This window comes from Octopus bimaculoides, chromosome 27 (assembly GCF_046866305.1).
Source record: "Octopus bimaculoides isolate indiv1 chromosome 27, ASM4686630v1, whole genome shotgun sequence".
Taxonomy (NCBI): domain Eukaryota; kingdom Metazoa; phylum Mollusca; class Cephalopoda; order Octopoda; family Octopodidae; genus Octopus; species Octopus bimaculoides.
In genome coordinates this window covers 22,712,412-22,726,776 of record NC_142954.1, presented here as the reverse complement: position 1 = coordinate 22,726,776, position 14,365 = coordinate 22,712,412, and the positions used below count along the sequence as shown (strand labels likewise).

The window sequence follows — 14,365 nt, the reverse complement described above, 5'->3', positions numbered from 1 at the left end:
GATTGAGGGAGAGTGAAAGTGGAACTACCAATAAAGAGAGAGAGAGTGTGTGTGTGTGTGTGTGTGTTTGCATGAGAGAGTGAGTGAGGAAGGAAGTAAAATAGATTCTATGAGAGAGGGAGAGAGAAACAAAGAGAGAAGGAGAAAAATAGGGAGAATGAATGGGGAAAGGAGAAAGATAAACTCTATGAGGGAGAGAGAGATATAAGCATAAAGATCCTAGAGAGAGAGAGGGAGACATAGAATGATAGAGACTCAAACAAAGATCTACACAGAGAAAGAAAGAAAGATACAGAGAGAGAGAGAGAGAGAGGTAGGCTTAGTAGAGAGAGAGCGCGAGATGGTAGGCTTAGTAGAGAGAGAGTGAGAGGATAGGCTTAGTAAAGAGAGAGAGCAAATAAGAAAGAGAGATAAAGAAATAAAACGAGAGAGTGAGGGAGTATGAGTAAGAGTAAATGGGAAGAGAAAGGGGAGGTAATGAGAGAGGGAAAGGGTGAAAGGCAGAGTCTACGAGAGAGATACAAATATAAGTATTTACACACAGAGAGGGCGAGCGAGAGGATAGGCTTAGTAAAGAGAGAGGGAGAGAGCGACAGGAGAGGCTTATTAGAGAGAGAAAGAGAGAAAGGATAAGCTTAGTAGAGAGAGAGAGAGAGAGCAAACAGGAAAGATATACAGAATTAGTAGAGAGAGAGAGAGAGAGTAGAGGTATGAGTAAGAGTGAGACACTGGACTTACAAGATGGCGGAACAAGCAATGATGGAGTTGGAGAATGCAACCCAAATTGTTTTGGTATGTTACTATAGACATTTCATCATGTCTCAATATTCACTTCGTTTGATTGCCATTCGGGGACTGTTGCTCCCTCATCGTCCCTTCTTCTTCTCCCGACATACATCAATGTCGTCATTTCACACAATTTCCCTTCTCTCTGCCCGTTTTTCTTCCTCGTTCTTTCATTCCAAAATACCATTTTAGATTCCCCGATTATTAAATACAACAAACCCCTCTCTCTGTGTTTATCCGAAGGGTTTCTTTCCTTTTTCTATATAAAGAAATCCCACACGTATTTCTTCCCCCTATTATTTCATTCAACTACTCACTATATACCATGTGTTGGCGAGTGTATATATGCTTATCTACTCGATCTTTCGTTTATTTAATACATGTTGTGTTTGTTAGAACAAACAGGATCGACGGTAGAACTCAATACACGACTGTGTGTGTGTGTATATATATATATATATATATATATATATATATATATATATATATATATATGTGTGTGTGTTTGGCAGAAGTTAAAAGGCCAAGACTTTCGTGCGTGGGACTTACCAAACATGCCTGAAACTCACGGCCCTTGAATCACTTGGTACCTTTTAGCGATTATATATATATATATATATATATAGAGAGAGAGAGGTAGAGACACAGACAGACAGATAGATAGATAGAGAGAGAGAGAGACAGACAGATAGATAGATAGATAGATAGATAGATAGATAGATAGATAATGGATGGATAGACAAACAGATAGATAGATAGATTGTGGCTGTCGAGGCAGTGTTTTGCTACTCTGGAGTGTCGCCCGTGTCCACAGGGTCACCAGACAAATTACAAATAAATATATTGATCTCTAATATTGTATTGAGTACTCCTTTCGTCAACATCTAACGTGTGTGTGTGTATATATACACAATATACACACACACACAGCCTATACCCGTGGCATACCAATACAAGTGTGTTGATGTAGGTATGCTTATACACACATCAACATACACACGCGAATCTGAATTTATATACACATCAACGTGTGTCCAAATACCCACGTATCTATACTGCTTATTTTATTTCCAAACGTCCTTTTTATTGTCTATAACGAAGTAGAATATTGCATTTACACATACATACATACATATATATACATACACATCGTCACCACGTATTAGAGAGGTTGTCAGCCAAAGTATTTATTTATCGGGGCACCCGTCACTATTAAAAATAATCCTGAATAACAGAAATCCCAGATCTCTAAGAGAAGATATATATATATTTGTATAACTAACAAGGTCTATTGTACACAATATACACCAACGATAACTAGCTTTCTTCATTTACTGAGATTTTTTTAAGTGATACCTGATGATATTATTTTGTAATATTATTTTTACGTGTGATACCAGCAGGGTCCTATTTTGATTATCCACGCCAAGTGCTTCTTTATATGCATATATATATTCATGAGATCGTGTGTGGGTACGTGTATGTGTATATATGTATTCAGTGACACGTGAGACGGGAAAAAGTCGATGACAATACATGGGGCTTATGTGAATGTGATCGTTTCAAAGCTGGGGATTATTTATATATACACACATTTATATAAACCTATTAACATGCAGCACACTGTCTCCGTCTATATATATATATATATATACACACGCACGCACGCATATCCACATGCGAGACACAGAGAATAGGAGGCCTTGCTATTTGAGGTTGATTCCTAATATAGCCCAGAAAATTGTTTATGTATAAGACAAAAGAATCTCCGAAATATACACATGCATCAGAAGAAAGAAATGTCTACTCACGAGTATATAAATAAATGTGACAGCATGCAGCATATACACACTCGTGTGGGTATAAATGTGTGTATATATATATATATATATATATATATACACACGCGTACATATATAGACATGTATATATACATTCTCACAGACACCTATATGTACATACTTGTAAACACGTGTGTGTATGTATTTATATAGAGAGACAGTCAGACACACACAGGTAGATACATACACACACACACATCATGCCTTCCTATTACAGCATCGACATTGTCCTACCCGTTATGACTAGCATTGTATCACAAGAAAAAAATATTATAATCATTATTGTTATATATATATATATATATATTATATATAACGTTGACCACTCACGTGGACACTTAATGTGCTAGAAATAGATCACATCTTGTGTCTACTAAGACCTAAATTGTTCTCAAAACAAATATATATATATATATTTGTATGTATGTGAATGTTTGTATATATATGTTTGTATATGTATATATGTATGTGTATATATATATGTATGTATATATGTATGTATATATATATATGTATGTGTATATATATATATATATATATATTATATATAGCTGTGTCAATGATAGAATCGGTTGAGCATCGGTCAAAATAATACCTTGCGGTGTTTACTAACAGTTCTGTTACATTCTGAATCGAAGTCCAAATCCCACCAGGGCTTTGGCTTCGCCTTTCTAACCCTTCCCGGGTCGATAAAATAAGCATTAGCTTAATTACTTGACTTCGACCTACTTGTCCGTTATCCCCCACCACCACATTTTCCATCACCGTCAGATATTGAAGAAAGGTAGTGGGGGGGGGGGGGTTATTGCCTTCTGTTAACTATTATTGTGGTTAACAGGTGCGCCTTTGCCATCAACGCCATAGCGGGACTCCAGGTCGTTCACAGTGTCCTGCAATCGTTGTTATTCCTGGTCAGGCGAGTTAAATGCTTCTTAGAATCCTCGTGACTCGCGAGCAATTTATTATTAAGGTAGAACGAAGTTCTTCACGCTGAGACTGCAATAGGGTTTCGAGTTCCGATTGGAGTCGTTTCGTGTCGTTAATGCATCTGATTAATAATTTGCATGTCACAATATCTTGCCTTCTTTATTCTTTGCCCTGTCCACCTATGAAAATGTAACAAAGCTTTTGTAATTCAATCGTTAAGTTAGAAAGAATACATGGTTCGTACAAGACGGACCGCCGAGCCCCCGTCCATCAGCTGTGGGGGTTTATGATTGACTGGGCCTTACTAAACCTCTAAAATTGGCTGTGTAATTAGGTTAAGATGCTCGCTTTGCAACCACGTGTTTTCTGGTTCAATCCCATTGCGTGTCACCCTGAGCAAGTATTTTCTACAATATCCCCAGATTGACCTGTGTTTGGTAGGCGGAAGCTGCATAGAAGACCGTCGTGTGTATGTGTGTGTGTGTTCATCGCTTGACAACCGGTGTTGGTTTATTTACGCCATCGTAACTTGGTAGTTCTACAAAAAAAAAGTTTTGAGTAAGTACTAGACTTTTAAAAAAACAAGTTCTGGGATCGATTTGTTCGACTAAACCCTTCGAAGCAGTGCCCCAGTATGGCCGTAGTCCAGTGACTGAAAGAAGCAGAAGATAAAGATTGAAAAGTAAAGGTGTTTACAATAGTACCCGGAAACGAAAACAAATAGTGCAACGGGTGTAAAAAAAAATGTGTATGAAACGAATATGAAGACAAAAATGCTCGCAAAACAATGGGGCGCAGGTCGGAAAATTCACAAGATCCGAGTTTTCCCCTCATAACTTTGAAGAAAATGGATATCTTTCAATGAAATTTTATTTAAATACCTTTCAAACGGCATACATTACGGTTATAAAGAAATCTGTGGGGAAAATCTTTTCCCAAATATTCTTTCGCAACTCGATTTTTTTAAGATATCGAAGAATATTCCAAAAGAAATTTTTAACGTAGATTTTCAAAACAAGTTTTCACCATTCTATCTTATTTTCGGGAACATTGTACCATAAACTCCACAGCCATACCTGCGCCTTGCGAATGAAATTTGGTAGACAGTAACTGTTGGAGATCATTGTGTGTGTTTGTGTTCACATTGGCACTGTTTCAATAGTGGTGGTCTTTTATCTATTATCTTTTGCTTGTTTCAGTCATTTGACTGTGGCCATGCTGGGGCACCACTTTCAAGGGTTTTTATTTGAATGGATCGACCCCTAGTAATTTTTTTTAAAGATCCTTCCTCACCACTTCGTCCCACATCTTCCTGGGTCCACAGGTTTCTTCCACAATTAGAACTCGACACTTCTTTATGCAGCTGTCCTCATCCATACACACCACATGACCAAACCAGCTTAGTCTTCTCTCTTGCACACAACGTCTGATGCCTCAACATTTCCTGGAGATTTAATCCTTTAGCATTCGGATTATTCTGTTAAACACAAAGCTTATTTATTCACATAGTTTTGAATTAACCAGGCATTATTTCATAACTTCAAAATTTCAGTTATGAGATTGTTTATTTTTAGAATGACATTGTAGGGTAGGTGCGAGAGGCTGAATCTGACTGGCTTTAACATAAAACATGCAAATTATTTGATTGTGGTATGGTTAGTTTAACCTCTTGGCATTCAGATTACTGTCAAATGTAATCCTTATTTATTCACATTGTTTTCAGTTAATCATGAATTATCTCAAAGCTTTGAGATTTTGATGATGTGATTGTTTATTTTTAGAATAACATTGTAGGGTAGGTGCGAGAGGCCAGACCCGACCAGTTTGAACATAAAGCCAGATATGACCAGTTTGAATGCTAAAGGTTAAACTAGCAATCACTGGTCTGCTCACAATAATCTAATACTTTATCTGATGAAATTAACTGTCCATTTACCCCAAACTCTAACACCCTCTTCAGAACAAGTTCCTCAACACATGCCCTTGCCAGCCATTCCACTGATTCCTCCAACCCCAGCATCACCATCAAGTCCTCAGTCCTCCTCTTATCAAACAACCTCACACCACACATTTCTTTCACCATTGCTCTCTCAGACATTCTCAAAATTTCCCTCTCTCTCCCTCAAAAACTACGCCTCACTCCCATACAGCATTGCAGCTCTCACACAACTCCTATAGATCTTTCCTTTCGAAAAGGCTTCATGATTATATATATATATACACACACACACACAGACACACACTCACACAGGTGTGTTGGTGCAAACAAAAAAAAATAGAATTTAAAATATGAGTATATTTTTATTAATATTTAGCAGAAGTAATGGAGTTTGGTAAGTGCCAGTGCACGAAACTCTCTGAACTTGAGTCACTCTATTATTTCTTCTAAATATTAATAAATATATATAGGCATGTAAAAAACACCCAATACACTCTCGGAGTGGTTGGCGTTAGAAAGGGCATCCAGCTGTAGAAACTCTGCCAGATCAGATTGGAGCCTGGTGTAACCATCTGGTTCGCCAGTCCCCAGTCAGATCGTCCAACCCATGCCAGCATGGAAAGCAGACGTTAAACGATGGTGATGATGATGATGATTGGCATATAAGACACTGCTGAGACTAGTTCCATTCCTGCAGACCATTCTCAATTGCCACTCTGCATATTCAATGGAGAGAAGCCCCTCCCTTTCCAATTCAAGAGAAACTTTCTGTATTCTGTAACTGTCACAATATACTTTTCTAGGCCTGAATTTTTTGTGGGGTGGAGGCCAGTTGATTAGATCGACCCCAGTACACAACTGGTATTTAATTTATCAACCCTGAAAGGACAAAAGGCAAAGTCAATCTCAGCAGAATTTGAACTCAGAACATAAAGACAGACGGTCATAATATACAAGCATTTCTCATGGCACCAGCACACTTTACAGATGCACTTTACTCTACTCTTTTACTTGTTTCAGTCATTTGACTGCGGCCATGCTGGAGCACCGCCTTTAGTCGAGCAAATCGACCCCAGGACTTATTCTTTGGAAGCCTAGTACTTATTCTATCGGTCTCTTTTGCCGAACCGCTAAGTAACGGGGACGTAAACACACCAGCATCGGTTGTCAAGCAATGTTGGGGGGACAAACACAGACACACATACATATATATATATATCTATACATATATACGACGGGCTTCTTTCAGTTTCCGTCTACCATATCCACTCACAAGGCTTTGGTCGGCCCAAGGCTATAGCAGAAGACACTTGCCCAAGGTGCCATGCAGTGGGACTGAACCCGGAACCATGTGGTTGGTAAGCATGCTACTTACCACACAGCCACTCCTGCTTACATTTTTAATGTTTTCCGTGAATTTTTCATGGGTCCAGCTAGTAATTATTATTATTATTATTATTATTATTATACGTGCTGTATCTCCATGAAAAGTGGAAGTGTTGATTCACCATTATTCAAGGTCTTTGTTGTTTGTTTTGTTTCTAAGAAACTTGTTTGACACGTCAGTCACACAACAAATTCTCAAAATGGTGGTTTTGGGCCAAAACTCTATCGACTATTCCTGCCTAATAATAATAATGATTGTTTTGACATGGCGCAAGGCCAGTCATTTCTGGGGATAAGGAAGTCAATTACATTGACCCCAGTGCCCAGGATGGAGGAAAGGTGAAGTTGTTCCCAGCAGCATTTGAACTCAGAACATAAAGGGCCAACAAATATACGTGCTAACAATTCTGCCATAATAATAATAATAATAATTAATTTTGGTTTTATTGGCCACAAGGGCTAATATAAATTAAAAAGATGTAAGGACAAAGACAGGATGAAGGTTACAAAGGGTTTCGTCCGAAAAGAAGAAAACGTTCGTGTAAACAGTGAGGAAAACAGAGAAAGATATATAACAAATAAAACTCCCAAGAGGGGGAGGTGCTTCGAAAGGTTACCCGTGGAAAAACCCATATAGTGAGCCTTTGTACTGGAAGCTCAAGGCCTCAAATATGGGGGGAAGAGATTAAGTTGATTACATCAACCCCAGTGTGTAACTGGTACTAATTTTACCAACCCCGAAAGGATGAAAGACAAAGTTGACCTTGGCGGAATTTGAACTCAGAACATAAAGACAGATAAAATACTGCTAAGCATTTTGGCCGATGTGCTAATGATTCTACCAGCTCACTGCCTTAATAATAATAATAATAATAATAATAATAATAATAGTAATAGTAATAATAATAATAATAATAGCTAAAAAAAAAGTATTATTGTCATCAAGTGAACGATATTTCGACATCTCTTGTGTAATAATAATAATGATCCTTTTTACTATCGGCACAAGGACTGAAATTTTGGGGATAGGGATGTTCGATTACATTGATGCCAGTGTTTCACTGCTCAGTTATGGGGATATAAACACACCAACACCGGTTGTCAAGCGAGGGGACAAACACAGACACACACATACACACGATGGGCTTCTTTCAGTTTCCGTCTACCAAATCCATTCACAAGGCTTTGGTCAGTTTGAGGCTATAGTAGAAGACACCTACCCAAGGTGCCACACAGTGGGACTGAACCCGGAACCATGTGGTTGGTAAGCAAGCTACTTACCACACAGCCACTCCTGTACCCTTGTCAGTTCTTTTTTTTTTTTTTGGTAGGGTATCTGAAACAAGGAAACTGAGGAGGTTAAAAAGGAAGTCATAGACATGGCAATGTGGTTAAGAAGTTTGATTCCCAACCACATGGTTTTGGGTTCAGTGCCATGGTTGCATGGCATCTTGGGCAAGTGTCTTTTTACTAGAGCCTTGTGAGTGCATTTGGTAGACAGAAACTGAAAGAAGCCCGTCGAATATATATATATATATATATGCATGTGTTTGTCCCCCACCATCGCTTGACAACCGATATTGGTGTGTTTACATCCCCGTAACTTAACGGTTCAGCAAAAGGGACCGATAGAATAAGTACTAGGCTTACAAAGAACAAGTCCTGGGATCGATCTTATTTCTTTACTGCCCACAAGGGGCTACACACAGAGGGGACTAACAAGGACAGACAAACGGATTAAGTCGATTACATCGACCCCAGTGCGTAACTGGTACTTATTTAATCGACCTCGGCGGAATTTGAACTCAGAACGTAGCGACGGACGAAATACCCGCTAAGCATTTCGCCCGACCTGCTAACGTTTCTGCCAGCTCGCTGCCCTCGTCCTGGGGTCGATCTGTTCGACTAAAGACGGTGCTCCAGCATGGCCGCAGTCAAATGACTGAAACAAATACCAAAAAAATGTAAAAGAAAGGGCTGCCCTTGTTCTTAAGACTGAATCACTTAAAAAAGAACGCGAGTCCTGCTGCTGGTTCTCCTGCAGATGGTTCCCCCACACACGGTACTCCTATTGCTTGTGCTACTACACTTACTATCTCACCGATGTGCTGTTTCTGGTCTCTGCCTCTCGTATTCACTATTACAATGGACTCTGAACTGGCTGGCTGGCTGTATGCCATTTTACATTTACAAATTTGTAGCTTTGTGCTACCTATACTAGAAACCATGTTGTTGTTGTTGTGGTGGTGGTGGTGGTGGTGAATGGGGTGGATGGTTAAATCGGTAGATGCCTTGCAGTATTTAGTTACCTGTTTGTACAAATTCCACTTTGCTTTTTCATCCTTCTGGTGTTGCTAAAATAAGTACCAGTGGCATATGGTGGTTGATGTCACAGGTACACGCTACCATATTGAACACACACACACACACACAGCACACATGCAAACATACACACACCCTTGTACATGCACATACACACACACATTTATTTTTGCTTGTTTCAGTCATTAGACCATGGCCATGCTGGGGCACCACCTTGAAGAATCTTTAGTTGAATAGATCAAACCCCCAGTACTTTCTTTTATTAGGCCTGGTACTTATTTTATCAGTTTCTATTGCCGAACTGCTAAGTTATGAGGATGTAAACACTATTGTTGCCCTGGGCCTCCAACCAATTCCTTGTGAGTGAATTTGGTAGATGGAAACATTGTAGAAACCCACCATAAGTGTGTGTGTGTGTGTATGCATGCGTGTTCGTGTTTGCTCTTTCCTCCAACACCTTGACAACTGATGTTGGTTTGTTTACATCCCCAATGATTTAGCAGTTCAGCAAAAGACACTGAAAGAAAAGGAGCCAGGCATGAGAAAAACAAAAAAATAAGCACATGATACCGCTCCAGCATAGCCACAGTTTAATGACTGGAACAAGCAAAGCAAATAAAAGATAAATTAATGAGGTGACCCAGAAAATGGATCCCTCAATTTGAAACCATTTTAAAGTCGAGTAGTTTTTACCTGTCACTGTGGTGGTGATTAAATTTGTTCTCTTTTAATTGGTGATGGTCTTGTGCCAATGTAATTAAGGTATTTGCCCTCATTCAGTGAAATGGACAATAAGGACATCAGGATTTTCTCTCAGGTGTCTGCTTACAATCACCTGGCACAGACATGATTTGCAGGTAATATTATATGATTGTGATTTTCCTTAGGATTAATCTCATCTCTAGTGGGTGCATGGCTGTGTGGTAATAAATTTGCCTCTTGATCACATGGTTCTGGGTTGAGTCCCATTGCATGGCACCTTGAGCAAGTTGTCTTCTATTATTGCCTTGGGCTGACCAAAGCCTTATGAGGGGATTTGGTAAACAGAGACTAAAATAAGCCTGTTATATATATACATGTGTATGTGTGTGTATGTATATATATATATATATTTATATAAATAAGGATAAGATCGATATTTAAAATATTGATCTTATCAAGTGGCCAGCATGGGAATAAAAACCATCAAAGGTAATAATTATTTAAAATTATAATACAGGGTATCTAAGAGATACCGCTACGCTGAAAAATAGCAGTCAAATCCTGACTCTAAAACCACAATAAATGTCCACATAGCACAAGGAGCGAAGACGAAGACAAAATTTTGTCTTCGTCTTCGCTCCTTGTGCTATGTGGACATTTATTGTGGTTTTAGAGTCAGGATTTGACTGCTATTTTTCAGCGTGGTGGTATCTCTTAGATACCCTGTATTATAATTTTAGATATATATTGATGCCAGGCCCGCCTGACTGGCTCCTGTGCTGGTGGTACATAGAAAGCACTCTCTACACTCTCGGAGTGGTTGGCATTAGGAAGGGCATCCAGCTGTAGAAACCTTGCCAGATGAGATTGGAGCCTGGTGCAACCACTGGCTCTCCAGACCTCAGTCAAACCGTCCAACCCATGCCAGCATGAAAAACGGATATTAAACAATGATGATGATATATATATATATATATATATATATATATACAGGGTTGGCCAAAATATTCTATTTTATTTATTCATTTGGAAAAATGGTGTCACTCAAGAAGGACTTCAGTCTGAACAATTTTTTGTTAAACTTAAATAAATCTGAGAATGAAATGGTTTTTATTTACTGCCCGGTGACTTTTGGCCAACCCTGTAAATACATATATATATATATATATACACAGACACACACAGGGTTGGCCAAAGGTCACCTAACAGTAAATTAAAACCCATTTAATTCAAAGATTAAAACCAAAATTTGAGGGGAGATTCAGCGTGACACAGTGTGACAAGGCTGACCCTTTGAGTTACAGGCACAACAGAAACAGGAAGTAAGAGTGAGAGAAAGTTGTGGTGAAAGAGTACAGCAGGGTTCGCCACCATCCCCTGCCGGAGCCTCGTGGAGCTTTAGGTGTTTTTTGTTCAATAAACACTCACAACACCCGGTCTGGGAATCGGAATCGCGATCCTACGACCGCGTGCCAGCTGCTCTAGCCACTGGGCCTTTGCGCCTCCACATAATAATAATAATGAGAGAAAACGAAAAAAGAACGACACAACAAGTAAATTGAATATGACAAAAGCACAACAGTGTGTTTTATATGAAAGTTTGTTACTTTAAATATGTTTAATCTGATTAAAGTGTACTTAATGATGTTTAAGTAGTCCTTCGTTTCTTTCTTTTTCTTCATCTTCACCGCGAACAGAGCAAAGCAGATTAATTGGCAGCTTGTGTGTGCGGCAGAGAGAGGGGGTGGGTGGAGAGAGAGAAAGAAAGCAAGGGAGTGTCTCTCTGTTTTGTTACATATTTAAAAACCTTGTCAGTTTATTTGTCTTGGTTTGATGCTAATAAGATATCTAACATCATCATCATCATCACTGCAGTATGGTTGCTTCACTGGTGAAGGCCATGGATTGGTTCCTGTATGATCCTTGCTTGTTTGCTCTGTACATTATATGCGGTAGGTCTCTTCTAACAAGGGATGGTTTCGGTTGGAACGTCTTTGAGTCTTCGATCGTGGGTCTGCCCAAATAAAGGCTGATCAGGGCCTACACAACATCTTCGTTTCAGCATCCACTTTTCCATGCTTCCACGGATCGGTTGAAATTTGAGGCAGATTTTTCTATGGCCGGATGCGCTTCCTGTTGCCAACCTTCTCCTGCTTCCAAGTAAGGTAATATTTCTCCATGGCCAGACATGTTTTTCACAGGAGACTAGAAATAAATAACCGCGCTTGTACTATGATGACGTTCATTTACAACCATCATGTGATGTCAAGATAAACATACACCCAAACATATGCTCATGCACACACACACACACACGCGCGTGCACGATGGAGTTATTTTAGGGTGATGCTCCAGCATGGTCGCTATCCAATAACTGAAATAATAACGCACATTATATATATGTGTAGTGAAGGCACATGGCTCAGTGGTTAGAGCATCAGGCTGACAATCACGCAGTAGTAAGTTTGATTCCCGGACCGAGCTGTGTGTTGTGTTCTTCAGCAAGATACTTTATTTCACGTTGCTCCAGTTCAATCATCTGTAGAAATGAGTCGCAACATCACTGGTGCCAAGCTGTATCAACCTTTGCCTTTCCCTTGGATAACATCATTGGCATGAAGTGGGTGACTGCTGGTCTTCCATAAACAACTTCACCCAAACTTGTACCTTGGAAGAGAACTTACCCTTTATATACATATAGTTCAACCCCATTATATATATATATATATCCACATGAGAAGCTAGTATATTCTATATCATGAATGTCTGTTCTTTCTCTCTCTCTTCTTGCTAGGCTCCACCCGATGTTGTCACTCCAGTGCAAAGACAGGCTGCAGAGAAAGTTGTTCTAGATTTCAGAAAATCCAAAATGCCTTATTCCACATGCAAGCATATTCTAGGTAAGTGTTGCATTCCGTTTGCTTCATTGATGTGCAAATGTGCATCCATATTGAGACTTGAGGGAGATTTGAATGCTTTTTCTACTGGTTCTTGTTGATTTGGTGTTTGATAAGAATGGATTAACTTTGATGGCAGATTGGTACATGATTTGGCAGGAGTGGGTATTGGATGAGAGAAGTGTATTCAGGGTATATTATTGGGAAAACTGATGTTTTGATAACTGTTTTCTTTGCAGAAAATTGCCAATGTGACTATGTATTATTCCAAGCAGCCACAACAATTAAAGAAGGCGTCGTTCGCGAGTGGTTGCTGCTTTCTTCAGAACAAATAGAGTCCTTGAGATCATTCCTTCTTCGCTTCATCACTCAACATGTGAGGTAAGAAACGGTCACTGGTTTTACACTCAAACACTATCGCCACCACCACCTTCACCACCACCAACAATACAGATAAACAAGGGTGCCCCTATGGTTATTTGACCTGCTGCAAATAACAGCTAAGCAGCAATAGCCTCTAGTTGTCTCATCTTACTTCAAGCATTTACTTTCAACCTGATGGCTGATGTAAAATATATTTTACTAAGCCAACCTCTATGTCAGCGGTTTCGAATAAGGGGTCCAAGTGACCCTTAAGGGTCTATGTAAGATTTTATTGTTAAAATTTGGCTGTGTGGTAAGAAGCTTGCTTCCCAACCACATGGTTCTGGGTTCAGACCCACTGTGTGGCACCTCAGGCAAGTGTTCTACTATAGCCTTGTGAGTGGATTTAGTAGATGGAAACTGAAAGGAGCCCATGTATATATATATATATATATATATATATATATATATATATACATACATACACATGTATTTGTTATTTGTGTTTGTCCTTGTCCCCTTACCACCGCTTGACAACAGATGTTGGTATATTTACGTCCCTGTTACCTAGCGGTTCGGCAAAAGAGACAAATAGAGTAAGTTCTGGTGATGATGATAATGATATGATGGGGCTTCTTTCAGTTTCTTTCTACCAAATTCACTTACAAAGTTTTGGTTGGGCCAGCCCTATAGTAGAAGACCCTTGCCCAAGGTCCCCGCTGTCCTGGATATAAAAGTGGAAAGCAAAAGACAGGATGGTCATTCTGGGACATCTTTTGATCACATGTCTACCCAAGCAAGACTGACCTGGGGCTAAACTACAACAACAGATGTTCCTCGAGTGTTGTTTGTGTTTTATTGTTCTTTTCTTTCTTTTTTCCCTCTTCTTCTCCTTTCGGCAGTCTTCAGAGTTATGTGAGGGAGCAGATACTACAGACAGTTGCTGTCATCTTAAAGAGGGGTACCATCGACGAGAAGGGAGCAAGCCGCGAGTCATTATTTGATGACGTCACCCGTCTTGTCAGCAGCGGCAATGTCACAATGGTGAGTCTGCAGCGACACAAATTTCCAATCCCCCCCCTCTTTTTTTTTTTCATTTTAAGCTTTCAGTGTGTGTTTCTTTGTCATCATTTAACTTTACATCTCATCCTTTATAGCAATTCAGTTTACTTCTCTGTCCAATATAATCCTTATTTATCCAC

The 14,365-nt window shown here is 39.4% G+C and overlaps 1 protein-coding gene across 1 annotated transcript in view; it reads left to right on the top strand.

Moving 5' to 3' along the window:
* The first annotated feature begins 710 nt into the window (after positions 1-710).
* LOC106882759 (exportin-4) overlaps positions 711-14,365 on the top strand; it is a 35,255-nt gene continuing 21,600 nt past the window's right edge. Inside the window, exons 1-4 of the mRNA XM_089343595.1 lie at positions 711-792; positions 12,698-12,803; positions 13,040-13,181; positions 14,066-14,207. Coding sequence (XP_089199721.1) covers positions 742-792; positions 12,698-12,803; positions 13,040-13,181; positions 14,066-14,207 — 441 coding nt within the window. The 5' untranslated portion in view covers positions 711-741. The remainder of the gene's footprint in view (positions 793-12,697; positions 12,804-13,039; positions 13,182-14,065; positions 14,208-14,365) is intronic.